The sequence below is a fragment of the Molothrus ater genome, chromosome 3, assembly GCF_012460135.2.
Source record: "Molothrus ater isolate BHLD 08-10-18 breed brown headed cowbird chromosome 3, BPBGC_Mater_1.1, whole genome shotgun sequence".
In the NCBI taxonomy this organism is placed as follows: domain Eukaryota; kingdom Metazoa; phylum Chordata; class Aves; order Passeriformes; family Icteridae; genus Molothrus; species Molothrus ater.
This window is the reverse complement of record NC_050480.2, coordinates 5,517,689-5,543,883: the sequence shown is the minus strand read 5'-3', so window position 1 is coordinate 5,543,883 and position 26,195 is coordinate 5,517,689. Positions and strand designations below refer to the sequence as shown.

The 26,195-nt window shown below is 45.4% G+C and overlaps 2 protein-coding genes across 3 annotated transcripts in view; both read right to left on the bottom strand.

Moving 5' to 3' along the window:
- RIN2 (Ras and Rab interactor 2) overlaps positions 1–8,077 on the bottom strand; it is a 64,012-nt gene extending 55,935 nt beyond the window's left edge. Inside the window, 1 exon segment of the mRNA XM_054514354.1 lies at positions 7,969–8,077. The gene's annotated coding sequence lies outside the window, so the exon portion shown is untranslated.
- Positions 8,078–16,082: 8,005 nt separating this feature from the next.
- SLC24A3 (solute carrier family 24 member 3) overlaps positions 16,083–26,195 on the bottom strand; it is a 111,530-nt gene continuing 101,417 nt past the window's right edge. For both annotated transcript variants that reach the window (XM_036380519.2, XM_036380520.2), the window contains exon 17: positions 16,083–26,146. In XM_036380519.2, the coding sequence (XP_036236412.1) occupies positions 25,997–26,146 (150 nt within the window). In that variant the 3' untranslated portion in view covers positions 16,083–25,996. The remainder of the gene's footprint in view (positions 26,147–26,195) is intronic.

The window sequence follows — 26,195 nt, the reverse complement described above, 5'->3', positions numbered from 1 at the left end:
GAAATGGATCTGCAAGAAGAAGATCTAAGCCTTGCTGTGGTGAATGACTATTTTAAAGGCAGGGAAAAGACCATAGCCTAGAAGTGGGTTTAAATAGCCAAGCAAATAACCATGTTGCCTTCAGTTAAAAGCTGGCCAGCTTGAGACAAAGGCCTTTCAACTGACAAGCAGGTGTCTGTGCTGGCCACCAGACAGTGGATGAATAGAAGGAAAAGGTTCCATAAAATGCTGAAAGAGTCACCCTGCAGGCATCATACACAATCAACTTTGCCAAAACTTTACATGAGCTACTCTTTGGAGTTTGTACCTTCAGACTAAAAAAGTGTGTACTATGTCAGAGACACAGATGTCAGAGATAAAGATGTCAGAGACCACGTATCCAACCTGTGAGTGACAAATTCTGACGTTTCATCTTTGTCTAGACCTCTCCCTAGTTTTCAGAGTTAAACACAGTCTGCTGGCCTGAATTAGTGCTACTTTAAGAAAATGCATCAACCAGGAAAAGCATGAACAGAGAAAAACGGATGGACCGTTCATAGCTAAAATTAGATATATACTGTACAAACATTTTGCTGGATGGAAAGCTTACTGGCAAAGCTGAACCTACAATCTATCTTCCTTAAATTTCTTTTCCTTCTAATGCACCAAGTTGCAGCAAAATGTTCCAAAGGAAGGCTTCCACTAGCAAAATAAAGGCTGCTTTGTCATTCTGTTGGGCCCAAGGTCATGCCCTGCCTCAACCCAGGGCAAATGCCTGTAACCAGCATTACAATCTGATCCTATGCAGCAAAGGAAATATCCCCATGGACAGAACTGTGCAGGGACACAACACCCACCTGCATGTGTGAACTGGAAGGCCCAGAAACACAAACCCCAAGAGTCTTCTCATCATGACTGGTGCATTGCCTCCTAGCAGCACTTTTAACCAAACTGATGAACACAGGCCTTTGTGAAGGAAAAGGTGGTATGAAACAACCTTGATATTGAGACTACCTTCTTCAATTCACTGCTTCCAAGTTATGGTCTCAATCCAGCAATCCTCAGTTAAACATACTACCCAGCTAACCCCAAGACTTCCTTAGTTTTACATTCTGTACTCCTGTGATGCAGGAGGAACATTATTGAGATTATATGAGCTAACATTCTTCTAGTCACAATCAGAATATTGGTCGTAACTACTGAAAAACAACTCCATATGTTCTTAGAACACATAAAACAATGAAAAGCAACACACAGAGCATCAGTGGAACTGCCACACTATTATGCACTCCTTGCCCTGAATAAACCTTAATTAAAAGGCTGAATTTAGACATAACTCTCAGGGTGCCATACTAAAAAGGAGACAAAAAGCAGCTGCCCCCTCTGGCTCACTGTGGAGTGGTGAAAGCCATGGTTCTCTATGGCATGGCAAACAGAAGGCCACCAGCAGCCCAGGAAGGTGCCCAGTGTGTCTGCCCAGAGAGTACACCACCCCAGCAAGGATCAAATCACACAGGATCCAGCTAAAACATTTCTCTGGCTTCCAGAGCTGTTGTAAACCACATGGAAATACACCATAGCTATCATGGTGCATCACCATAAGTGATAGCTAACATATGCCCAAGCATTCATGAAATACCAAAGGATTAAAAAAATGTTTTCCATATAAACATCAAAAAATGAACCTGCACTATAACAAACCAAGTATTTACTTTGGCAGATCATTATATTCTAGCAAAAAATTTGCAATAAAGGTGAACATTTAAAGAGACATACTGCAAAACAGATGCTGAAAATATCTATGTAGGGCTTCCTGCCAAAGTGGAGGAGCTATGCATCTATCAGTGTAACAAACATGAACCAAGAATTTTTATGGAACCACTAAACAGAAACTTTGAACTGTCCAAAGGAAAGACAGCTGCTGGCTTGATGGTGAACTCATTTTTCCCTCTGCTAAAAATTCCAAGCACTACAGTTTGTAGAGGATATAGTACATAAATTAAGAACACCAACGCAAGTTAGAACTGTGCCTTTCTACCTAACTCCTCAAATATCATTTCCTAAAGTTCCAGTTTCCAAAGACTTCACTAGCAATTCCCAGCTCTAACACACATTCAGAGAAACACTTCAGGATGAGTTTTGATATGCACCTACTATTTAAGTCAATCAAGTTCAAGTCCCCAGCACATTTTCTACTTCCACCTCCCAGAACTGAATTGTCATAAACTTCCAAAACAACCATCATTTTAACAGCTGTATCTAGATAAATCTAGTAAAACCAAAGTAAAAATTTAGGGATATGCTGTGGCACAGGTGCATGCACAACTTAAATAACCTAGAGTACCCTAAAGGTTCCTAGTCATGCATCCAGACAGTTGTGGTCCTTAGCAAACACACCACAAGAACCCTGCTTCCTTCTCCTGAGCTATTCAGTGTGTCCAAAGTCTGATTTTTATTCTTGCCTTAACTACCAAGAATGCTGTGAGTAAATTATTCTTTTTTAAATCCCCAGCTGTAGCTAAAATAGCTTATTACAACATTTACTGGGGGCTGACATTTCATAGCTGCCAATATCTAACTGCTTTTTGAAAAAAATTACAGTCTCAGCAAGTTATGCAGCATAAAGCCTGCCAAGGCCCCAGCTGGCACGAGGATGCATGTTTATCTTTCTGAAGGTTATGGTTTTGGTTTGTGGCTGCATTTAAAAAAAAAAAAATCAGCTAAAAAACTTAACTTCTTTGCAAAAGACGTTGAACAGTCTCCCACACAAGCCAGACCCAAAACTGGCAGCAGGCATCCCCAGGCCTTTTTTAATTCCTGAGGTTAAATTATCACAAGGCTCATAAAGCTGGAGTACACAGCAGCACCTTGCCACACTGGCTCAGGCACACAGGCTGGGCTGGAACACAACAGCTTGGAATTCCATCCACTGCTCCACACAGGAGAAACCACCCATGCCACAGGATCTGGCTTTTGCACTGAGTACCTGCAGGGCAGCAAGATAAAAAAGGGTACTTGTAAACAGCATTTCTCTGGGCACTGGCTCCCTGTGCTGCTCTGACACTCACTCAGATCTGCCTTCTTCCATCCCCTGTGCTCCACAGCTCCAAGAACTCACCTGAACCAGGGAGCCAAGTTAATGCTCCCCTTGCTTTCCAAACATTCACTCTCAAATACATTTAAAGACATGCCTTGGCATGCATTCAAAAATCATCATCCATTAGGAGAAAATACTAAACAAAGGATTTAGATTTAGAGGAAGACAAGGCTACAGATCCACAGTCAAGTTAAGAAGGGAATGTCAGCATATGCAACACACATCAAGCATGAAAGCAAAACCAGTAAGGTTCTGGGTTGTTTTCATGTTGCAAGCATGTATGTTTCAACAAAGCCAGCACTGAGGAGCCCTGGAGTTAATTCCTGGAAAGCACAGATTTCTATTTAGCAAATACAAAGTAGAAGCCAAAAACATCATTTTTGATACAAAAAAAAAAAAAGTGCAAAAGAGCCATTTAAAAGTCAAAAAAGTATCTGGCTATTGTGGTCTCTTTCTTTTCCTGTACAAACCACTTGTGAGACCTTGTTTAGAGCACTGTATTTAGTTCTGGGCATCTGGCCAGATGACATTCACATTCTGGAGCTGGTGGAGTGAGGAAAAAGAATAGTTTTGGGGTTTTTTTTTTAGTAGAGTCCCTCAGAAAAGGGTTGTGTCTGCATCTAAGCATGTATACACGAGACTGGGGAGGTGACTTAACATCTCTCACCAGAGTCAATCTTCGGTGCTCTGCCAGTTGTAAAGGAGCAACAGCAATTTGCAGCAAAAGATTTGTCCTTTTGTTTCTGAATACCATACAAAATGATCCAGTGCTTTCAGACTTCTCAAGACTCAGAAAGGCAGCACCTGCTTATGTGCAAAGCAGGGCTTTTACTCTTCAAAGACAAGTTATAGATAAGACATCTTCCAAGAATACTCATTAACAAGGCTGTCTCGAAAATCCTGCTCCAAGATCAGGAGGAAAAATGTCATTTTCTCACCCTACCCTCACATTATACACAGTGTTCACAGACCAGAATCCTCCCCTGTGCAGCATCATTACCTGTTTTCTCACACAACACCCAACACAAATGGGTGCACTAGTACCAAACAGTATAATGACAATTACATACTACAAAATACTGTTATTCCTGCCAGAGGACTGGTAGGACTCCAGGAACTTCCTTTTGCTATTTTCACTCTATCATGGCGAGATCTTCATACTCCTCTCCCATATTTATGCTGATGGTAGAATCCTTACCAGCTCCAAAGGAAACAGTACAGCATTAATGTGCAGCAATTTTCAACTGAGTTAATTGTTTAGATCAAAATTTCCCAAAAACCAAAACAAACCTAATGACAGAACATGACTGCAGCTCCACAATTTCTTTTCTGTTATGTGTAGTTTCACTCTGCTCATTGCAAGGCAGAAACACGACTTTAGCCATCCAGCAAAATCTTCAATTTTACTTTAAAAAGTAAACAATGGGTTCTAGGTATGCAGGCTCATAAAATCTACATAAGGCAACTAAAAGTTACATGGATAAAGCCAAGCTCTTGGGCCTGATTCAGCATTCACAACAGCACAAATTCAGAAGCAATGAAGTTAATCAAGGATAAAACATACTGTCAGCAGAGGAGAACCAGGCCCACCCTCCTTTGACTAAAGAATGATCCTCATAAAACATGGACTTCACAAGCATGAGAGAACCTGGGAATGCTGTGCTACACTGTTACGCTTTTTGTTTTGCCTGAAAACTTGAGGCAGCTGAAAGAGGCAGCTACAAACACTTCCATGCAGAGACTCTTGGGCACAGAGCAGCAGAGTGCACTTTACACACACTTTTCCCAGCAGCACAACACCCAAATGACAAAAGGACCTGTGCTTCTGCACTGCACAAACCTCTGCCTCTGTCTCACCAGTCCCATCCCCAGCTGGGACAGGGGATGCTGTTTGGGGCAGAATGCCCAGTGTGGAGGCAACCATGGACTGCTGTGGTGTGCCTACAGGTCCTTCACCACCTTCCATTTCTGCAGCAGCCTTCTAGAACAAGGAGGCAGAGAAACAACTGCATGTGTTTGCCTTGGTATACCTACAAAAAGGTCCTTGAAGCCAAATTAACACAGGCTGGGTTATAGCACAGCATGTCTCCCCTGCCAGGTAAGGATCACACAGGGCTCAGACCAAAAACAGGATCACATCATGTACACACTTCAGACTCTGCAGCCAAGAATGCAAAGCAGCAGCAGCAGCTGCCCTTCCACAAACAAACCATGTCATGGCTCACGGCAGCTGAGACAAAGAAAATTCCATGTCCCTGACAGCTCTTCCTCCTTGTCCTGCTCCAGCTGCAAGTGCTCAGGACTCCTCAATACTCATGGTAAGGTGAACCAGAGCACCTCAGCACTGGCTGACTGCAGGTGGTAGAGTATCAGTACCACTAATGTCCACTGCAGCCCTACTCTGGATCACAAGCACCATAAATGCAAAGATGCATCCATGACCTCCTTTGCAGCTGCCAGTAATGTGCTCCATGAGAAAACACAGGCTAACAGCATTGCATTAAGTGTACTGATGTAGCAATTAATGTGTCAGGAGAAATTTATTTTTCAGTGTTCTGAAGTAAGAGATGTATTAGAAAACTAGAGACTCATATCCATCCAATTAATACTAAAACATCTCTGTGTTGTGCTACACAGGGATTCAAGGAAACACAGGGTACTGAATATTCAGCCACACTTCCAACCCCTCTCCTGATAGGCATTGCTGATTGGGTGGTAAGTGACTCAAACAAAAAAAAAGGTAACTGGCAGGCTTGACTCTGCCTAGCATTGTCTCCACAGCAACTCTTCACTAAGGAATTTTAGAGAGTTTTTTTGAGACACATCTTGAGAAAACTCCAATTGCATATTGGAGGTATGTAAAGCCTCTTACTCTCTTACTCTTAAACCTCTTACTCTTGAGATCTGTATGGTATGCCAAATATTTATTACAGCCACAGGCAGGAGCTACACAACCACAGAGCCTGCAATACATTTGACCACAGAACCAGTTTTCTGTGTGTTGCTCCACTGATGTTTGAAGTCACCATGTCTGCAGGGTAAGAGCACGATTTTACTGTTTAATTCCTTTTTCCTCCTGATAGAGTCTCTTAGTGATCCTACAGAAACAGTGAACTGTGGCTGTGGTTTTGTGAGATGTTAAGACCTGAGTCCATATCTACTTGATACAGTACTCCATCAATCCCCTGCTGCTGATGGGAGATGAATTGCCTCACGTTATTCTCACCAGCAGCTCTTTAACTGCTATAGTAACAGCTCTGTTCTTTTCTTTTCAAGGCAGTAGGTCCCTTCTGAAAAAAATTCAGTCACCCTACTGGTCATTCAGTCTCTCAGTAGCCACTGCTTGAACTAGCTTTAAAAACACCTCAAAAATGCCCCAATAGTTAAGTAGAAGAGCTAGTCTTCTACAGCAAGAGCAACAGGAGCCAGCCCTCCTGTCAGCCACACAGCAGAGCACCTGTCCAGCTGCCCACCCACCAAATGCCTCAGCAAGGCTGGGAGGGAGGAGGGGACACAGACACCACAACTACTTCCTAGAGCTGCAGTGAGGGACACTGAGCTGGCTGGGAGTGACAGAGTCATCCACCACAGTTCACCCACAAGAGCCCTCTCCAAGACACTGCATCCAGCTGTGCCAGCAGCAAGGGCTGCCAACAGACCCTGGGCCAGCACAGCCTCATTCCACTTCCTCTTGCTGAACTAATTAAATAGTCAAGCCCCAAGGAATAAACTGGTATTTTTGGAGCTAAACAGATCGGAAGCTAATGAACCTTAATATAGATCTAGCCTGAGGAAAGTCAAGGGCTTGGTTGTATGGCTATACTGGCATACTTTTACCACAACAAAACACAGAATTACTCATGGAACCGGTGCAGACATGGCTGAATTGAACACAGAGCTGCTGTGGAGCAGCAGCGTCACAGCTGTTGAGCCCTTTCCTCTCCAAGCACTGCCCCACGAGCCTTCCAGTCCCCACCTAGCAAGCACACACCTCTTCAGGTACCAGAACTCCACTCACCCAACCAGTTCCTCACCTGTAACCCCAAGCTATCCTCTGAGAAAGGGAGAGAGAAAGGGCTCCGGCCACCACTGTCCTGCTCATCCCCTGGGGCTTCTGCTGTCACGGAAATACCTGGTGGAAATTCTGCTCTGCTCACTCCTCATCAACTCAGCTGGGCTGGCAAAGGCACATAAAGACCTTCCTTATTTAATAAGAAGCATTCATGAAATACGATTAAGAGTTACACTTTGGGAAATCAGCAAATAAAACAAATGAGAGGAGAGTAGCCTGAAAAGATGGGAAGACGAGCTCACAGAGGATAACACACCGGTCTGCTTTTCTGCATCTACCAAACCACACCTGCGCGATCTAAACCAAACATTTGACGCAATATTTACAAGGAAACACTTCAGCGGAGGACGGAGCCAGACACACACCGCATTCCTGCGTTTTAGGAGCCCACGTTTCAGATGCCCGCACTGAGGACTCCTCGTGGAGCAGGGGCTGGACTCCTGCCCACGGCGGGAGCTGCCAGGGCCGGGGCCGCACCGCGGGACCGCACCGCACCGCGGGACCGCACCGCACCGCGCTGCCCTCAACCGAGCCCGGGACACCCGAGGGGACAGGGAGGCGGCGGGACGGATACTAGCAAGGTGCCCAGCCCCGGGACCGCAGGAACCGGCCCGACCCAGCCGCCCTTGGCTGGGAAAGGGGCAGAGCCTGGTGAGAGCAAAGCGAGGACAACGCTGCCCCGCGGCACCCGCGGCTGCCGGCGCTCGGCTGGGCCCGTCCCGCCCGCTCCCGCGGCGCTTTCGTGGGGGTGGTTTCGATCGGGCCCCGCCAACAGCACGGACGGCCGCGACCCCCGCACGTCCCGGCGCCCTTCCCTCACCTCGCTTCGCCTCACCTCGCCTCCCGCGCGTCGGCGGCAGCGCCGGGCAGCGCAGTCGGAGCCGCCCCGGCCGGCCGGGCCGGGCGGAGGCGCGGGGATGGGCCGGCTCTGCGCCGCCGCTCCGCCGCCCCGGGCCCGGCCCCTGCGCATGCGCCGCTCCCGCAACGCGCTCCTCCCTCGCCGGGCCGGGCAGAGCCCCCCAGGGCACCGGGGACACGCCGGGCACGGAGCCGGGCGGGCAGAGCCCCTCAGGGCACAGGGGACACGCCGGGCACGGAGCCGGGCGGGGCAGAGCCCCTCAGGGCACAGGGGACAGCCCGGGCACGGAGCCGGGCGGGGCAGAGCCCCTCAGGGCACAGGGGACACGCCGGGCACGGATCCGGGCCGGGCAGAGCCCCTCAGGGCACCGGGGACACGCCGGGCACGGAGCCGGGCGGGGCAGAGCCCCCCAGGGCACAGGGGACACGCCGGGCACGGAGTCGGGCGGGCAGAGCCCCTCAGGGCAACGGGGACAGCCCGGGCACGGAGCCGGGCGGGGCAGAGCCCCCCAGGGCACAGGGGACACGCCGGGCACGGAGTCGGGCGGGCAGAGCCCCTCAGGGCACAGGGGACAGCCCGGGCACGGAGCCGGGCGGGGCAGAGCCCCTCAGGGCACCGGGGACACGCCGGGCACGGAGCCGGGCGGGCAGAGCCCCTCAGGGCACCGGGAACAGCCCGGGCATGGAGCCGGGCGGGGCAGAGCCCCCCAGGGCACCGGGGACACGCCGGGCACGGAGCCGGGCGGGGCAGAGCCCCCCCAGGGCACCGGGGACAGCCCGGGCACGGAGCTCGTGGGGCAGACACAGGCATCTCCAAGTCATCAGGACGCGGGCGATGGGCGCAGTTCTCCAACTTGGACGGAAGAAACTGGTTAAGATCATTCGCAGCCTCGATGCTGTTAGGCTGTGTATTTTCCACAGCTCGTTCCAGGCTGCGTTTCAGTGCAAGTTATCTCAGTAACAAAACAATGAGAGCAACATTTCCCTTCCATTCTGGCAGCTGCCAGCAGTGCCCATTAAGAATGCCAGTGACCACAGTGAGGAGCACCTGCCGTGTTAAGCCTGGTTACAAACACATTCATACACGTTCATAGACACACCGCAGTGGCAAAATCTGCTTAAAGGGGGTATAAACAATTCCAAAATCGAGACCATTAAAATGAAAGGTGGATGCTTACCTAGCTTTGAGGAGGCAGGACAAAGGGATGCTGTCTCATGTCCAAGAGGGTGATTTTACTATTAATCCATGGCTTCCATGAAAACTCCCATTTATCTTCAGGCCCTGGTTGGCCCGCTGAGCAGCTCCTGTTGCTGCAGCCTCCATGCAATTTACAGCTGACTTTTGAGAGAGACGTGAACTCTGGCATGAGCTGGAGCAGTCCTGCTTGACAGCTGTGGCAGCAGTGGTGACTTCTGCAAGGTCACTGGCAATGGCTCCACCTGCATGAATACCACACAGAACTGGGACATTAAAATGCACTTATTACTAACTATATTGTGACTGGCTTTTCAGTCCAATGGGAGCTGCTGGTGTTTATTCAGGAGCCTAGAACACTGAAGTCCAGCTTTGTAGTATCTGGTTTGGTAGAGCCATCAGAGCCTTTGGCTACCCTTTCATAGAGAGAAGGGGAGACACTGCCGCTCCCCTCTCCCCACCAAACATTTGAGAGCAGTGAGGTGAACTGCGGGCCACAGTGGAAAACAAGAGCAGTAAGCAAGAGGCAGGTTAGGGCATAGCCAGCTCCACCAGACTGGAGCAGAACTGAGCTCCAAGGCCTGGAAAAATTCACTGGAAAAGCCTCTGCCTTTGAAGAATCTGAGATACAGCGTGAAATTTCATGGCTTGTGTTTCTTATTTATCCCTGAGACCCCTCCCCTAAATCCAGCTGTGAGATGGGCTTGGCATGGTTTCCTGTGCATACAGAAAGCCTGCAGAACAGCAGTTTTTTTATTTTTCCAAGCCCTGAACAGCTGGACTGTATTTCCCATCATATGGGTGTGGGTCAGAGACCAATTTGTGGGCAGAAGGATTTAAGGTGGGATGGCCCTGAGCACCTGACTAGTCTGGACAAGACTGGCATCCAGCCTTCCCCAAGCTGCTGCTCTGCTGTGTTATAAACCATGGAGAGGTGAGGGAAGATTTCCTATGGAATTTGGGGTTGACTGGGCCAGGGCAGTATGTACTTCAGCTATAAAACTCATGTCCCAAATTCAAATGAAAGCTGTGTTACCAGGATGGATCTCCAGTGTCCTGAGAAGATGCCACAGGGAAAGAACACAGACTTGCTAATCTCTTGTCACATGGTGGCAGCTGCAACAAGGAGCAGAAACTGTTAATTCCTTTGGCTAGCTTCTCTCATGGCAGCCAAGATTCCTGCATCAGACACTTTCCTCTTGCTCTGGCTCCTGCCCTAGACGCCTGTCACACTGCTGTGAGCTCTGCAGGAGTGAGAAGAGAAACCACAGCCCAGGAAAAGACAGAGCAGTCGCTTGGATCTCTCTCCTGTGAGCTGAACAAGTTGCTGCTGCACCACAGGAACAACTGTGCCATCTCCCAGCCATGGAGGTGCATCCACCCCAGCCTCCACAACCAGGTCATGTCCACCAATGACTTCAGAGTGACCTTTTCTCACCTGAAAACATGATGTGTGTTTCATTTCATAGCATGTGATAGCTATTACTTCAGTGCATTCCAAATCTGGCCCTTGGCAGCATTATGTGTATTATATTTTTGGCTTCAAGCTGGATTTCTTGTTCTGATTTGCACTCAGCTGTTCCTTATAGCAAGAGAGGAGGGAGATGGGAATCAAACTGCATGAAGGAGGCACAGCAAAAACTGCTTAAGAGCAAAACAGTCCGAGATGTTCTGCTTAAGTTTTCCTGATTACTTTTTCATACACTGAACATATCAAAGGGAACATAATTACACACATACAAAGAAAATAAGCCACTAAAAACCCCACTGACCAAGAAGTTAACAAAACCCCACAGAACTGAGCCAACTAGTTTTTCTGCAAGCCTAGATTTGGTATCTAGGCTAGTATTGGGATCCTGAGTTGTTCTGTGCTCTGTTCTGTTGCCCTGCAATGTACAGTGATGCAGAATCTCTCCTTGTTCCACCTCCTCCCTTTCTCTCAGCCTTGTCCCATGAAGGTAGATCTGGCCAACAGCTTTCCAACACTCCCTCACATCAATACAGATCTCCATGGTGGGGTTCTGATGAGAGAACTGACAACAGCTAAACTTCCTGACCAGCCAGGAAATGAAAAAGTGGAAAAGCTGCATAACTGTATTTCCAGCTCAGCAGCATGCACTTTGTACCTTCCCTCTCTTTTAATTTCAAGATCTTTTTTTGACAACAGTATTCAAACACAATGTATACTTAAACAGGGATGTGCAAACACTTGGACATCTCAGTTCCCAGAGAAGGTGTGCAGGAGAAGCCCAAGTTTCTCAGAAAGCCCCTGCAGAGTCAGAGCAACACAGAAACACCACACACGTCTCTGAGCACTGTGAAAGGAAGAGGTGAGGGCCATGGCATCTGATCCATCTCCTCACCAGCAACCTCACCAGCTCAGGCAGCAAGAAGGGAGGTGCAATAATGAGCCTCCAGCTGCCAGTGAAAGCTCATTCCAGATGTGTATCTGCCCAAAGCTCTTCCTTTCTCTATAATCCAAGCCAAAGTAACATGGCAGCAATGATGAGACCTCTGTCAAGGGAGATGATGACTGCCAGACACTAGCTGGGAATAATCCTCAGGAACTTGGGGATGATCTGAGCCATATTCTGATCCCACTGCTGAACATGTATCCTTTTTTTGGGCGGCACGGTGTGGGTAGGAGAGAAGCAGTGGTAGGACCTGTGTTTGGGTAAGGACTTCCTCAGTGCACCTCAGTTCAGCATCCCTGATTCTGTGTATGACCCACCACTGAAGCACAGCAACTTGAGTTGATCCAACTTTGGATTTGGAAGTACCAGCTACTGAATAAACCAACCTCTGCCTTCACTGTGGTGGATGGAATCCTGGCAAAAAACAGCATGCTCTCATCACCTTCAAAAAAACCAGGCTGATATTTCCAGTATTTCTCTCACTGCTGTCTTAACTTGCAGGAAAGTAATGATTGTGATTCATCCTTTTATCTTTACACTGAAGAGGGAAAAAGACAGTGGTTTTAGCCTGGCTTTAGAATTGTTTTCTAAATAAAGTCATCTGTGCTCTAGATCTCCAGTTACAGTAAGGAGTGCCATACACCATACCAATTTATGGGACAACAGATCATTAGGGAGAACTGTGATGAACCAATTATTTGTCCCTTCAGCACCATGTTTTGACAGTGCACTGTTTAACTAGACCCTACAAAAATTTAATTACTAATGTACTTTATGATTCTTAATTAATACTGCTAATATCTAATCCTTCCCCAGACTTGGAGTGCCCACACACAATACTGTTCTAAGGCTGCAGCAGGCATTTGCTTTGTTACCTCTTGGCAGCCAAACCAGACCACTACGAACCTGGAGGAGAATCAGGCTTCCTCTATGCTCAGATAGCAACAAGAATGCCAGTATTCCAGGGGAGGGGAAAGAATTCCTGCAGCTACATTAAAAGCTCTTGTGTTTATTAGTGAAAGTACTAACATTTCCCAGTATGCTTTCAAATTGTAGTCAAGGATTTTGCCTTTGGTTTGGAGCTGTTTGTAAAAACAACAAACTCATACCCAACCAGTAACTTGAGGATCATCAGCTGCAAATGTAACTCTCACAGATGCAGGCAGAAGCTGGCTGGTCTAGAACCTGGTGTGCACCCTTGGGAGGTTGAAGAATGTCCTGAGACTGGTTTGTGAGCTGAAGCGCTTGCTCTTCTCTAATGGGGAGCAAATTTGTGTATACAGAACAAAACCCATTGCAGAGCCAAACAGTATTTGTCTAAAGTGCCACTAAATATTGCTACCATTCCCTAGAAAGGCCAAGCAGCATGAATTCAAATGGCAGGAAACAAGAAGAAGAGATGGTACCTAAAATGTACTACCTGTGAGTCCAAGTTCATTAACCATTACTTGACAAAACCCAGCAGATTGTTACCTTGTATTTGGCACTTCATCTTCAGCCTGGAGAGAGCTGCATCAGCCAGGAGTGAGGACAGGCCAGTTCTTGGGGTGTGTTCAGCTAACACAGACCAGCACTCTAGAGGCAGCTTGGTATGAACAGGACAACCTCAGCAACACAGTAAATAGCTTTGAGTAAGGATGACAAGATCTGGCCTGTTAGGTTTAATATTTTAATCTGCTGCCCAAGTGTACTGTGGCTCTAATCACAGCCTCAGTGGATTCCTCGAGTAGCTGAAGATTAGAGAGACCATCAGTAATCCCTGCTGAGCTGCACAGATGAAAGCTAACAAGAGGATTTAAGGAGGAAATAAGATATATCCAGAAATTCATTATGTTCCAGTTGAGACAAGACAATCCACTAATATCTGACAACTGAGCATAGTCCAGAAAACTGGAAACAGATATTGAAAGTGAGCAAATTTCAACAGGCCTAATGCAGATGTGATGAACCAGTTATAAATATTCAATCCAGGAAGCTCTGTCACTAAGGATGAATAGCATTCCTGTTGGTAACTGTAAGGCTCTATGCCCTAGATGGCATTGCTCTGCAACATTAGAAAATACACTTCTAAAATCCAAGCTCTCCCTGCAGTCAGCACAAAAGGATTTCAGGCAGGACAAGTGTTGATTTAAGTTCACACACAAAGCAGAGTTCTCTTTTTAAAATGTTACTTGTTTGAGACATTTGCACTGCAGCTGATATATTAATTATGCCACTTTTTCTTTTCCCTGGTTATTTTTAAAATGCTCACTTGTAAAATCTTCTCGTGTGCACAGTTTGAAGTAGTTTCACTGCACCTGCTCTCTCCAGGCTGTGGCCTTCAATTGTTCTTGTTTATTCTGTGCTACTCTTCTCTAGCTATTTGCTTGGCACTGTAAAGAGAGTGCTGTTTGTTCCCCACAGTCAGAGGCTGAAGATCAGCCTCCTCCTCCTCTCCCTCTCTGAATGCTGCAGCCTGCTCAAGGCAGCTGGACGGGAAGTGGGCAGGAGCTCAGCTGTGCCCCGAGGGCTGATCACTGCTGCGGCAGGGAGGGAAACCGCACAAAACCAACATACCTGCAGCTCACCCCAAGTGCCAGTGTCTCCACACTGCTCTCCCCAAGGCATGGCCACTCCTTGCCTCTGCTTCAGCTTCCCAGCAAGCACAGTGTGCTGGGAGCACCCCTGTGCATCCATCTCCCAGCACCAGGGACTGGGAGCTGCACTTCCAGGAGCTGTGCAGCCCAGCAGCAACACGCAGGCTGCCCAGCTTTAGGCAGCAGAACAATTGGATTTTGGCACTAACAGCTCTAACAACTAAAGGCCTTGTTTTCCAGGGTGTGGTTAGCATGTCTAGGATGTCCATGTCCTGGCATGCCCGTGCAAAGGTGGGGAGAAGCCTCAGGTGGGAAGTCTCACCTGGAGCTTGGAGGTGTGCACAGGGCTGTATGGAAATGCCCCAGCCTTCCTGCAGTGTAAAATCCAATTGCTTTGGGATGCCAAGCAGCCCCACGACCTGCCCAGCATGCAGTTTCTCCCAACTCTTTCTGTTGGAAGAAACAGGTCAAAATCAAGTGGGCAGAGCCTGGAGGGAGATTTTTATCTGCAATTTACAGAGAACAGATCTCTTACCTCTGCAAGTATTATTTCAAAGCAAATAGCTTCTGGGGTGGCAAAGACACAAGTCAGGCAAGCTAGAAGTGACCTCCAAAGGGAAAAAATATAACCAGATTTGTGCTCTAGTTTTGCATTTAAGGTAGTCATGTGGGAGAGGAGGGTTAGTTTTCTTTTAACCAGTTTGTACTTTTGCTCTGATGCTTCTTTTTTTTTGTTGTTGTTCTGCAATAAGAATTCACATCTTTGCTTAATCAGGGTTTGTGATGGTTGAAGAATAACTGTAAATGCAACACTGGAACAGCTTCTAAAGAAGCAGAAGTGAACACATGAATATGAATACATGTTCATCCATATCTACTCCATTGAAAGCAATGATGGCTTGCCTTCACACTCTGATTTTCCTAATTTTAATGAAAGTGGTTAGAAATTCAAATACTTGCCTGATCTCTGAAAACCAATTTCTAACTTTCCAGGCCGTAAGCCACATAAAAATTTTCTGAAGTGAGGCACGCAAGGCAGAATCAAAAAGATGCACATGTGGCAGATCACCATGGCACAGGGCAGGGAGTGAGAGCACCTTCAGAGACCAACAGCCAACTGGAGCTGCACTAAACTGTGACAAGAAACAAGATTATCCTTGAACCAGAAAACCAGTCACGGGGAAACATCTAGAGAGATGGAGCATCTGTATGGATTCCAACATATGCTTTGGGTTGCAAAGCAAACTATCACACCAATGGAAAATTTTTTCAAGACAACCACTGGGCTGGCAACTGATCAAAGCCATTTTCTGCATTAACATCAAAAGCTGCACCTCATCCCTGCACTCGTGGACAGAGTGTAGGATCAGCACGTGTGCCTTTTCTGCACTGCAGGACTCTTCTGCACCTGGAATGAGCTGTGGATGTGCAAATAACCTGCCTGAGACACAGCACTGCTTCTTGGAGACATGGGGTGCACTTCAGAACAAACAGATCCTTTTGTCAGCAGATGTCACACAGACACAAATAAAGGTGGTTAAGGTGAGGCAGCCAGACCCAGTTACATGCCAGGATCTCAAGCCTTTCCTTCAGATTACTTTGGATTCCTCAGGAAACGATGAAACTGAATTTAGCTGAAGCATGTACTGGATGACTTCTAAAGGAGCTGCTGTGGTGCACACACCTTTACAGCAAACACACATTCAGTGGCACAGGTAATGCAAAGTATAAAAACTCTCTTTTCTTCTTCCTTCACTCCCTAATCCAGTGCTTAGGTCAAGCAAGGGGTATAAAGTACTCTCAAAATTAAGCCAAAAATTAACAAATCATTGGGATTGGAACCCAAAGGGGTGCTCTAGTCCTATGTCCAAGCACACCCTGAAATGTTAAGTTGGTACAAAGAGAGGATATTTTTATTGATAAACGTTATATTGTCTTAGTGTAGATGTCTGACACATTATTAAATCAACTGACAAAACATTTAAAGTAATTCATTCTGATAAAACTTTTTGATATTCCATAGACAATAGTGCTGTGAATTTTGTTTATAGTATAACACATTAAAAACACAGAAATACAAGTTTCTAATTTCATAGGTTACCAGCAAACAGAGAAAAATGCATGCTTTCATTTCTGTTAGATTTGTAACTTACACAGGCAAGTGGAACAGCTATGCATAGAAGACTACTCTACAGTAAGTTGTAAAACATACAGAAAGGCTGACCTTATAACACTTGTACAAGTATGACAAAACCATTGCAACTAATTTCAAAAGGTAACAAATGTTTTGTCTGTGGCTCCACCATTTTAACACTTTCAAGCTGGCTTAACAGAAAGCTATTTTGAGTAGAATTATATTACTAGAAACCACTGCTTGTTTTGCTTTCTGGCTGGTTGTAAATGAACATACATTAGATGTACATTTGCACTCAGTTCCACCTACATTTTCTTCCTTATGATTAGAAGCATCACAGAATTGCCCAGAGATAAGGGACCCAGACAGTGTCATTTGATTCCCCAATCAAACAGAAAGTGCTCCTACCAGTCACTTTTATTGCTGTGCTTCCTGCAGCTTGGATGCTGTGACTGTATCACAAAGCAGAGACCTCTCCACACCCACGATTCAGAGACTGGCACACTCTCAGCCCTGTGTTTTAGAACAAGCCACAGCAGGGATCAAGTTCAGCAGCCTAAGACTTCAGCAACAAACTTCAGTATAAACCCAAATTTTCAGTTATAGCTCTGTGAAATTATCAGATCTCAGCTGACTCCTGGGCCCTGAAATGATTTAAACACCCCACTCCCCCCCAGGATGGAGTGCTGGCCCTGGGGCTGTCCCCACATGCCTTGGTGATGCCAGGCTGACTGTGGGTGCTGAGCTTGGCTGCCTTTGGCTTGGCAGCCCTGTACACACAGCAGTTTGGGTTTGGCTTGGAAAAAAACACTGGAAGGGGCTAAAAGTTGCACAGCGTACTAGAGGGTTAACAGGTCTGTCTGCTCACCTTTTTGTTCTCTGGAATCCTGATTTACCTGAGTCTCAACTCCCATTGCCAGGCCGGTGCTGGAGTGCTTGGCAGAAGTGCCCCTTCCACTTGTCACACACCCAGGAGAAGTGGCACTCCCACCCTCCCACACATCCTACTGGCTGGAGCTCTGATGAATGCACCAGCAAGAGGAACACCCAAACCACTGACAGACCTTGCCAGGAGGCTTCATATTGCACAGGACTTTGACAGACAGTAAAAAAAATTAAAAAAACCCCAAACAAATCTCCCAAACTGTTACAAACATCTTCTGAGCAGTGCTTCAGTCCTGAAAGCAAAGACTGGATGCAAGGATGAAGGTAACATTCCATCAGTAATCTCACACAATACTGCCTGCATAGCAGGGATTCCCAGCTTTACAAGGGGGGACAGTGAAGTCAATCACACTGCTCCTCAAGGGAGTGCTAACTAGAATTCACCCCTAAATCTTCACTGCACACCAGAGAACTCTCAGGTGCACAGACTGTGACTGGCACACCCGTGCAGCCAGGGGAAGAGTTGGAGATACTGGGTAGGGCATCTCTTTCCCTTCTCCCTCAGAAAGGGACAAAATACTTCTCACCTGTCCTGACCAAAGACCAAGGGTTGCAAAGCTCAAGTAGCATCCAGGAAAATCTCCACATAAATGTGACCCCAGTATGTGAACTGCAGACAACTTTTTGCGATGCCATACTATTTTCGCCTGCACTTGCTCTCCACTGGTGCTGCATGATTACAGATTCTCACTGTGTCCTTTGCTCCTGGCATCCATTACAAAAAAATAATAAAAAAAATCAGAATGAAATTACTACACAAACATGCTTGCTTTGGCTTCTTTCAAAAACCTGTTGTGGTTCAATCTGTGCGCTTGCTCACTTCACCTATAAGCAATTTCGCAAGGCAGTTCCATGATACAGAAATGCATGTTATGCTCAGAGGTCCTGACTGCAGTGAGAAACATGAGAGGAAAAGGTTGTTTCTGAGAACCAAGGATGAAAAACTCAGCTGAGCTCTATGCTTGACAGAATGTGGGAGCTCACACTATGCAAAACTTGACCATTATTACAAACCTTCATGAAAGACTGAGGGCTGTACTTGGTACAATCAGGCCTTATCTTCCATTTATTTCTTTCCTGATCTAAAATTGCCCCACATCTTTAAAAGATGGCAAAATAAAGTCCCCTTGAATACATTGTCTGTAAATTGTTGCTGTTGTGTTTTCCCCCAGGAAGCCCTACTGTATCCCCCCTGACAGTGATGATGTGACAGATTCCTCTACACTGGAGATCTGCTGACCCTTGAAACCAAAGCAGTGTGGTGGAAATAGGGGAGAGGAGCTGTGTTTGTGAGTGGTGGGAGCATTTTTACTGCAGGATTTCAGGGTGGGAGGTCCTTGCCTGCTGTAAATGGGAACAGCCCTGCCATAAAGCTGGGACAATAAATGCCAGCTTCCCCCAAGCATTAGCTGGCACATGACACCTGGTTTAGGGGGATCTTCACATTTAACCAGAGCCAATCACTTACTGTTGAAAAGAATTGGGGAAAACATGTCAAAGGAAGATTAATTCCTTAATGAGAAAGGGGGAACAAAAAAAACCCTTCTAATAATAATAATAATAATAATAATTTTAAAAAGTCTACTTGTGGGTAAATTATGAAATGTGGATTTTGGTTATTGCAAATGGTACCTCGTGACAGTGATATTACAAGTATTAAAAGTGCAAGGAGTATTTACTATTTACATATTTCTACTCTTACAGATCACCTGCAGAAGCATCTTTGGATCTCTCAGCATTTCTCAGCTTCTCTACTAATAAAAGTTACAAGAACTATTTGAGAGGGTCTCACCCCTTTTTGTGGCCACTTAAAAGGACAGAATGATGCTTTAAATAGCTCAGTCTGCTTGGCCCCTGATCCAGGGAAACCTTTAGGAGGGGACCAAAATGAGGTTCCTAAATCTTCTGCCAGCATGGGGAAATATTTTCTTGAACCAGGGGCTCAGCACTCTGTGTTTGATAAATAAATAAATAAAATGCACAAATACTGCAGTGCAGAACTTTCTGACCTCCTCAACGTCTCACACATGCTCTTTTTTTTCCCTCCCCCCAAAGCTGACTTTATATTCAGCAATAGAACTGGAATTTTAAAACGACTAACAATAATTAGAAATATTACTCAATGTACACAGATGTGTTACACAGATGCATGGCAACTGCCATGCACCACTCACAATACCTTGCTAAAACAAATAAAAACTTTGCTTGAGTTTATAAATAGGCATGTGTAAGACTGTCTTAAGTACTCATACACCTATAGTATCTTAGCACTTACCATGGTAAGAATTTATTCCTATGCAGAAACAGCTGGTTACCACAGGGGCTTCAATTTAACAACAGTTAACACATAGACTTTACTAGGTAAAGTGTATATATAATGTATAAATATTGTATTTTGCCTGAATACAAATCTATGTTCATATTAAAAAAAAAAAACCACTAAAAACCTGACAATGAACTATATAAACTTGTGACCAAGTCCCTCAGTAAAACTCCCATGGTATAATCTGGTTTCACAAAGTGTAAAAGGCCCAGGTCAGATCTAAAATCCCTTAATTAGATCAATTATATTTATTGTATAATGCATGTCTTTGCACAGGGTGCAAAATTCCCTTGAGGGAATCTCTGAAAACACGTGAGAAGTGTTCCCATGTCCTGTGCAGTGCCTGATTATCCCAGTGGAACTTTCCAGGCACTTTCCAGGCAGGCAGTTTGTGCTGTTTGGAGTCAGGTGCTCAGAGGCTGGTGTGCCAAGCAAGGATCTCCTTGCATTTTCTCCCATCAGCTTACTGGATCAAAACCTGCACACTATTTGTGCTAGCCCAGTGCATTAATTCTGTGTTACAGAAAGCAGCACATGGGCCAGAGGGATACAGCTCATGAGAAAGTGGAAGCAAAATTCTGAATCCTGCCAACACAAGGAGCAAGATAAAATAAGGAAGCAAAGTGGGTGGCAGCTGGCTGTACAGGAATACATCTGCCTCTGGGAGAGATTTCATGGAACATCCCAATTATTTATACAGGCTCCATCCAAAGTCCTCCTGTGACACAGCATCTGCCACTCACCATCCTCCTCTGGAGCCCTTGTTCCCTCCCCTGCTCCAGCATTTATCAGTCAAAAGCAACCCTGACCAGAGCTAAGGAAAGACTTGGTCCTCAGGAAAACACATGCCCTGCTGTGAAAAAAGGGGCAAGTGTAATCCCAGGCTGGCAGCAGTAACCAGTAGCCAAGGGGCCTGTGCCCCTGCAGCCCTCTCCTCTCCTGACAGAACAAAATGTTCCACAGCAGGCATCGCTCCTCCGGGAACCAAGGTTTGCTCTGCTTGTCAGGCACGCCAATGGAAAACCTCAGTGACAAATTCTCAGCACTGGAGAGGATCTGTAAGCAGCTACAAACATCCTCACAGGGTCAGGCATACAGTGGTGTGGTTTTCCTCAGCTGGCAGTAAAAATGTTGTGTTGAATTGCTGCTGTAAAATTATCATGTTGACTTTTAGCACCATTCAAATCCTACCCGGCAGAGACAGATTACACTGACAAGATTTCTGTCAGGTTGTTCTGGTTTGGGGGGTTTCAAACTTGTTCTGCAAGTCTATTAGAAAACAGAAACCTATCTAAAAAATACCACAATAAAATAATTTTTGCTACATAAATACATTTTAAATGTATTGCTTAAAACAATCTGCTTTGTTTGGAAGCCTTCCTGAAATTGGGTGCTTCTACCCAAACTTGGATAACTTGGCCTAGATGTCAGACTGTTTCAGGCCAGCAAATAATCAATTTCATAGCCAATTTACATCCCCAGGGCACAACTAAACAGACTTCCATTTCTTACCCTATTGCTTTACCAGAATAAATAAATAATAAGTTCCTTTTGGAACTTCTCCAAAAGGCAGGGATCAAATCCTCACCAGAGCTTGATTCTGCAGATTCAGCCAGACAAGTGCAAGCAGTTTGGGCAGAAGTTGATGCTTTTTGGAACTGTGCTTCAGATTTGAGGCCACTAAGTGGTAACAGAGTATTCATGTAAATTCCCTTAAAGGTGCTTGGTCTTATTAATTAATTGTCATTTATCTATTCAGGTAAGAAAATAAAAAGGCCACTCACCCAAAAAAATGCAGTGTCCCCAACCCTCCCAGGACTCACTGCTACAAACACAGCACTGACCCTACAACAGTCACAGGGGTTCTGTCCCTGATTTCACAAAGGTCAGATTTCACTCAAGTCCCTGAATACTGAACACTCCCTTCCTGAAACTAAGCCCTGCATTCTGCTGGGTACATCCATTCAGCACACTCAGACTCTGCAGCTCCTTAAATCTGAAGTGGCTGAGGTCTTTCAAATATTCAAACTTCCACTGCTTTCCTTAAAACCATGGCTTTAAACTGATTCAGTTAAAGTTGTACCAGTCTAAAAGGGACATTCTTACCAGGATTTAAGTCTCTTTTAGACTAACTTGCAGTGGCTGCTGATCAAGCAAAACTTTGAAAGTACAAGGCAGAATTAAATTCAGGTAAGCATGGTCCACTGAGATTGATTTTTAAAATATATTTTTAAACAAGTTTAAAGCTCCAGTGGTGTAACTTTGAAAGTGACAAACCTCACACTACTGCATCTCTGTGAACTATAATTGAAAGGATTAGGGTTTCCAAAAATCTTAATATAAGAAATATTTGTCAGTCAGCAGAAAGCTATGGTTTTCTAAAAAGTTATTCAACAATACTGAATGTACATTTTATCTCACAAGTATCAATTGGAAAAGACATAAAAATCCCTGTTCTGACAGCAGGGTATTAAAAGTTACCTTCAGGTTACTCCACCTGCCTTGAATGTTGTCTTTCCTAAAACATGACTGCCGTTCTACCTGATTTGTTTTGTCAAGGAAAAAAACCAGTCCCGCACCTCATTCTTCACGAGCACCACCGTCACAAATCCAAAGCTAATCAATTGATTTCAGTGACACAGCTGAGGACAGAGATCTGGAAACTAAGCATGCAAGTGGCATCACAGCAAAACCAACAAATTATGCAAATTAAAATCTCCCATGCACACACTTCATATTGGTGTTCCTATCACATAAAAAGTCTATTAAAAAGCGCAGCACATGCAAAATAAAATTTAAAAGAAAGGGGGGGAGAAAAAAAGGCAAGTAAAAAGTTCACCTTTGGTAGGGACAAAAGCAGTTTTCCCAGCATGTCTTAAGACCATCTCTTATCATACCCTCTCCTGTCATTCTGCCTTTGAACCACTGTCAAAGGAAGGCCATCCATGTCAAGCAGATCTGAAGCCAGACAAGGGTCACAAATTTAAGTCAAAGTAAGAACTGCAGTGAAGCCTCTCCATGGAGAAAAAGGCTCTTTAATCTCCCTTTGAAATACTCACTGAAGATCATCTGAAATTGCTAGGAATGGAAACAAAAACAGTCGCCTGGTCCAAGAACCAAAGCAGCCTCGGACGCGAAGGTGACCCTTGCTTTCAGAAGATGAAAACCGCAAATGAATCACAGTCATGCTAAAAATACCCAACACAACCCAGCTTCCCTGGTGGCTCCCTGCAGCCCCCAACCCTGAGCCTCAGAGTCCCTCAGCTCCTCTTTCCAACCCCAGTGGCTGTGCCAGCCTGGCTGGCTCCTGAGGCCCTGCACGCAGCCCCGGTCAAAGCAGAGCCTCCCACGGGGACACTGCAGCCAGGCACTGGCTGTCCTCCAGAGCCTGACCTCGGGAGGGGAGAGAGAACCCCCCTGGGAGGAGAGAACTCCTGGGAGACTCAGTCCTCTGCAAGGCCCAGCAAAGCTCTGAGTATGCCCTGCATTGGAAGAGAACTGCCCATGCCACTTTTGGAGGCAGCGTACAGGAAGGACGCCAGAAATTGCCTGTTTTTTGCTCTTCCACACAGGCTGTGACTGTGCTAACAAGAATGAGAGGCGTTCTCTCTCCTGGCACACTCAGTTGGTCTGCTCTGTTCCAAACCAGGCCTGCACCTGATGATTTCACTGCAAATCATCAGCACATCTATCAGAAAGCATTGCTTTAGGATGTGCTTATCGAGCCATCTACGGCACAGGTAACGGCAGTTCAAGGTACCTTTTGCTTCTGCTTAGAACAAGCTGCTTGCAGAACATTCTGGCAACACACACAAGTATCAAAGCAAGGTATTTCAGGTTTTACACACAACACAAAACTACAATTGCTACAGTATTTAACGCACACCAGTAGGAAAAGTTCCTAAGAAATACATGTGTAGTTTTTGTGCCATGGGATAGGTAATGGCTATTTCGCAGAAATAGATCCAACTGGCTCCATTGGAGCAGCAGTATAAATATTCAAAATAGAAGAAATAATAGGCCCTGATATGAAACTTCTTTTATTCCTTCCCCTTATCAGCAAGGACACACTCTGCTTAGGAGCAACTGCATCTTGCTATGAAGTGAAGCTGCGTGTTTGTGGGGTGGCTTTAGTGACACGTGCCACATCGTTGCAATCATCATTTGATTTACAGAAGTATTTTAGGCATTTTAGTGGTTGCTATTATTATTATTCATCTCATAAACAACAACAACAAAAGAAACAAAAACCCAGCAACAGAAAGGTACAGTGGGCTTCCTAACACAAGAGGATGTCAGGTGGGCACAGCTGTGAGAAGGCTGCTCAAACCTCAGCTGCAGAGCTCAACAAGCAGCATCCCAATTGCTTTCCAGGATGAAAACTGGCAATGCAGGCATGTCATCCACTCTCTCTGCTGTCTGTCCCTGGACCCTTTCTTCTTCTTCTTGCCAGGGATCCACAGGCACACGTTGTTCCCTGAGCGAGGCCAGTGGGACGTGGCTTTTTCCACAGGACTTCGCTGCCACACACAGTGCAAGAGCTGCCAGTGCCTCCCCGTGTTTGGTGTAACAAACAAAGAAAACCAGCTGCTCAGCTGAAGGGAAACCACAGGGTGTAAATATTTTCATTTACCACATTTTGCCCAAAGAAAATCAGATCGAAAAAAATCAATTCCAAAAGTGCAAATGAAAAAAAAAAAAGGCTTTTCATCTGTGAACACATCATGGCTCTCTTCTTTTTTCTTTTAAACTGGAGTGCTTTCTTTTCCTGCTATAGTTTAGGGTTTGGTGTTTTGGGTTTTTTTCCTTCTTTCTGTTATGTAGGGTTTGCTGTACCTTTACCATTATTTGCCACTGTTTGTACCATAGACAAAAACATTCACCTAGCTGGTAGTCTCTTAATACATTTCATAGCAGAACATATACAAGAGGATCAGAAGTGATCAGTGCTTAAAGTAAATACAAGAACTGCAGTGGCAAGAACGCACAGTATCAATACATACAAATGAAGCAGTGATGGTGTTTCTCAGGGGTGGAATCTGCCTGCATATTAATACAGAATTATACAAAATCTAGCAGGGATATTGGAACAATGAATAGCTAAACTTCACAATAACTTAAGATCTGTGAGCGAGTCTGCATTGAAGATATTCCACATTTTAAAATGTGCCATCTCTGTCTGTGTCTTCCTCCCTCCCAAAAGGAGAGGTGATGAATCCACATGATCTGTTATCAGATAAGTTCAACTGCTTAAGACGAAAAATATCTGGCCAGGTCCAGTGTATTCTTTAAAGAATGGCAAATTATGACTTCAGTAACTATGTCTGTGCAAAATATGCCTCTTTCCTCTTAAAGAAACCAGTGTCTGTAACTCATTTAGAAAAGTTTTCACATGTACTTATGTCCTTCTCAGAACAAGTAAGACATGAACTATTGAATCCCCCCAAAACAAGAAATCTGATGAAGCAGAGAAAGTTCTGACCTTCCATTTCCATGTGCAGACCATTAAAAACCAGGCCACCTCCTTGGTAGCCCTTCTGGGCTGGAGATCAAACTATTGCTTGGAAATAACAAACACCCTAGTAATAAAACTCCAACATTCATAGTAAAATGGTAGCAGTGTTTACCCTTTGAATCCACATTTAGCTTGCATTCTTTAACAAACCTGTACAAGGTTAATTATTTATAGTAAAAAGTCATCAGTTTTTTCCTTGACAATCTTCTTTTATCCATTCTTATGCTGAGTACCTTGAATTGCATTTCCATTTTACACTGCCCTGTGGCCTTTGGATTATTATAGGAGACCCAGCACTCAGGAGGAGAAGATGCAAGAGACGACGTTAATCTCTGGGAAGTAAAAAAAAAAAAAAAAAAGAACAAAAGCAACACCCCCACCCCCAAACAAACAAAAAAAAAACCTGCAAACCCGAAACTAAAAGCTAAAAACAAACAAAAAACACTCCCCACAACCAAAAAAAAAATTATTCTCCTTGAAAGTCAGCCTCCATACGACGTACCCTCTCCTGCATTGTAGCAATAGTCTTAAGTCATAAATTAATTAGTCTTCCATCAAATAACTTAAAAAAAGAAGGAATTGTAGCAGACCAGTTTTGACTGGCTTAACGCCAGTTAGCAGCCAGTTCATCTTGAGTCTCAGTCACACTGTTCAAAAACTGAGCAAGGAAATCACATGGATGTTGAGAAAAAGCTCTTCACATCGATGAAGGATTGTTCCAGGCTGTGGGGGCCAGGGAGAGGGCAAACCTAGACGGGGCCACGGGTCCTATGAACAGTGAACAGGATATAGGTCACGACTTGGAGGTGCACTGCATCCAGGAAATCCAGCCGTGGCTTGTATTGCACAGGTAAAAAGGAAGCTCCTCCCGACAGTCTGCCACCTGGGTTAGTGATCTCTGCACATTGGCAAGTTCACAAAAGTGAAAACATTGAATTCTGTCATGATGGAGAAACACAGGAAGATGCCGTAAAGGGAAAGGCACACACACCCTAGCTTCTTATCCAGTTTCCATTTGTTCATGTGGACACCAAAAACCTACAATAAACACAGAGTAAGCCACCACAGCAGGAACATTTGGAATAAA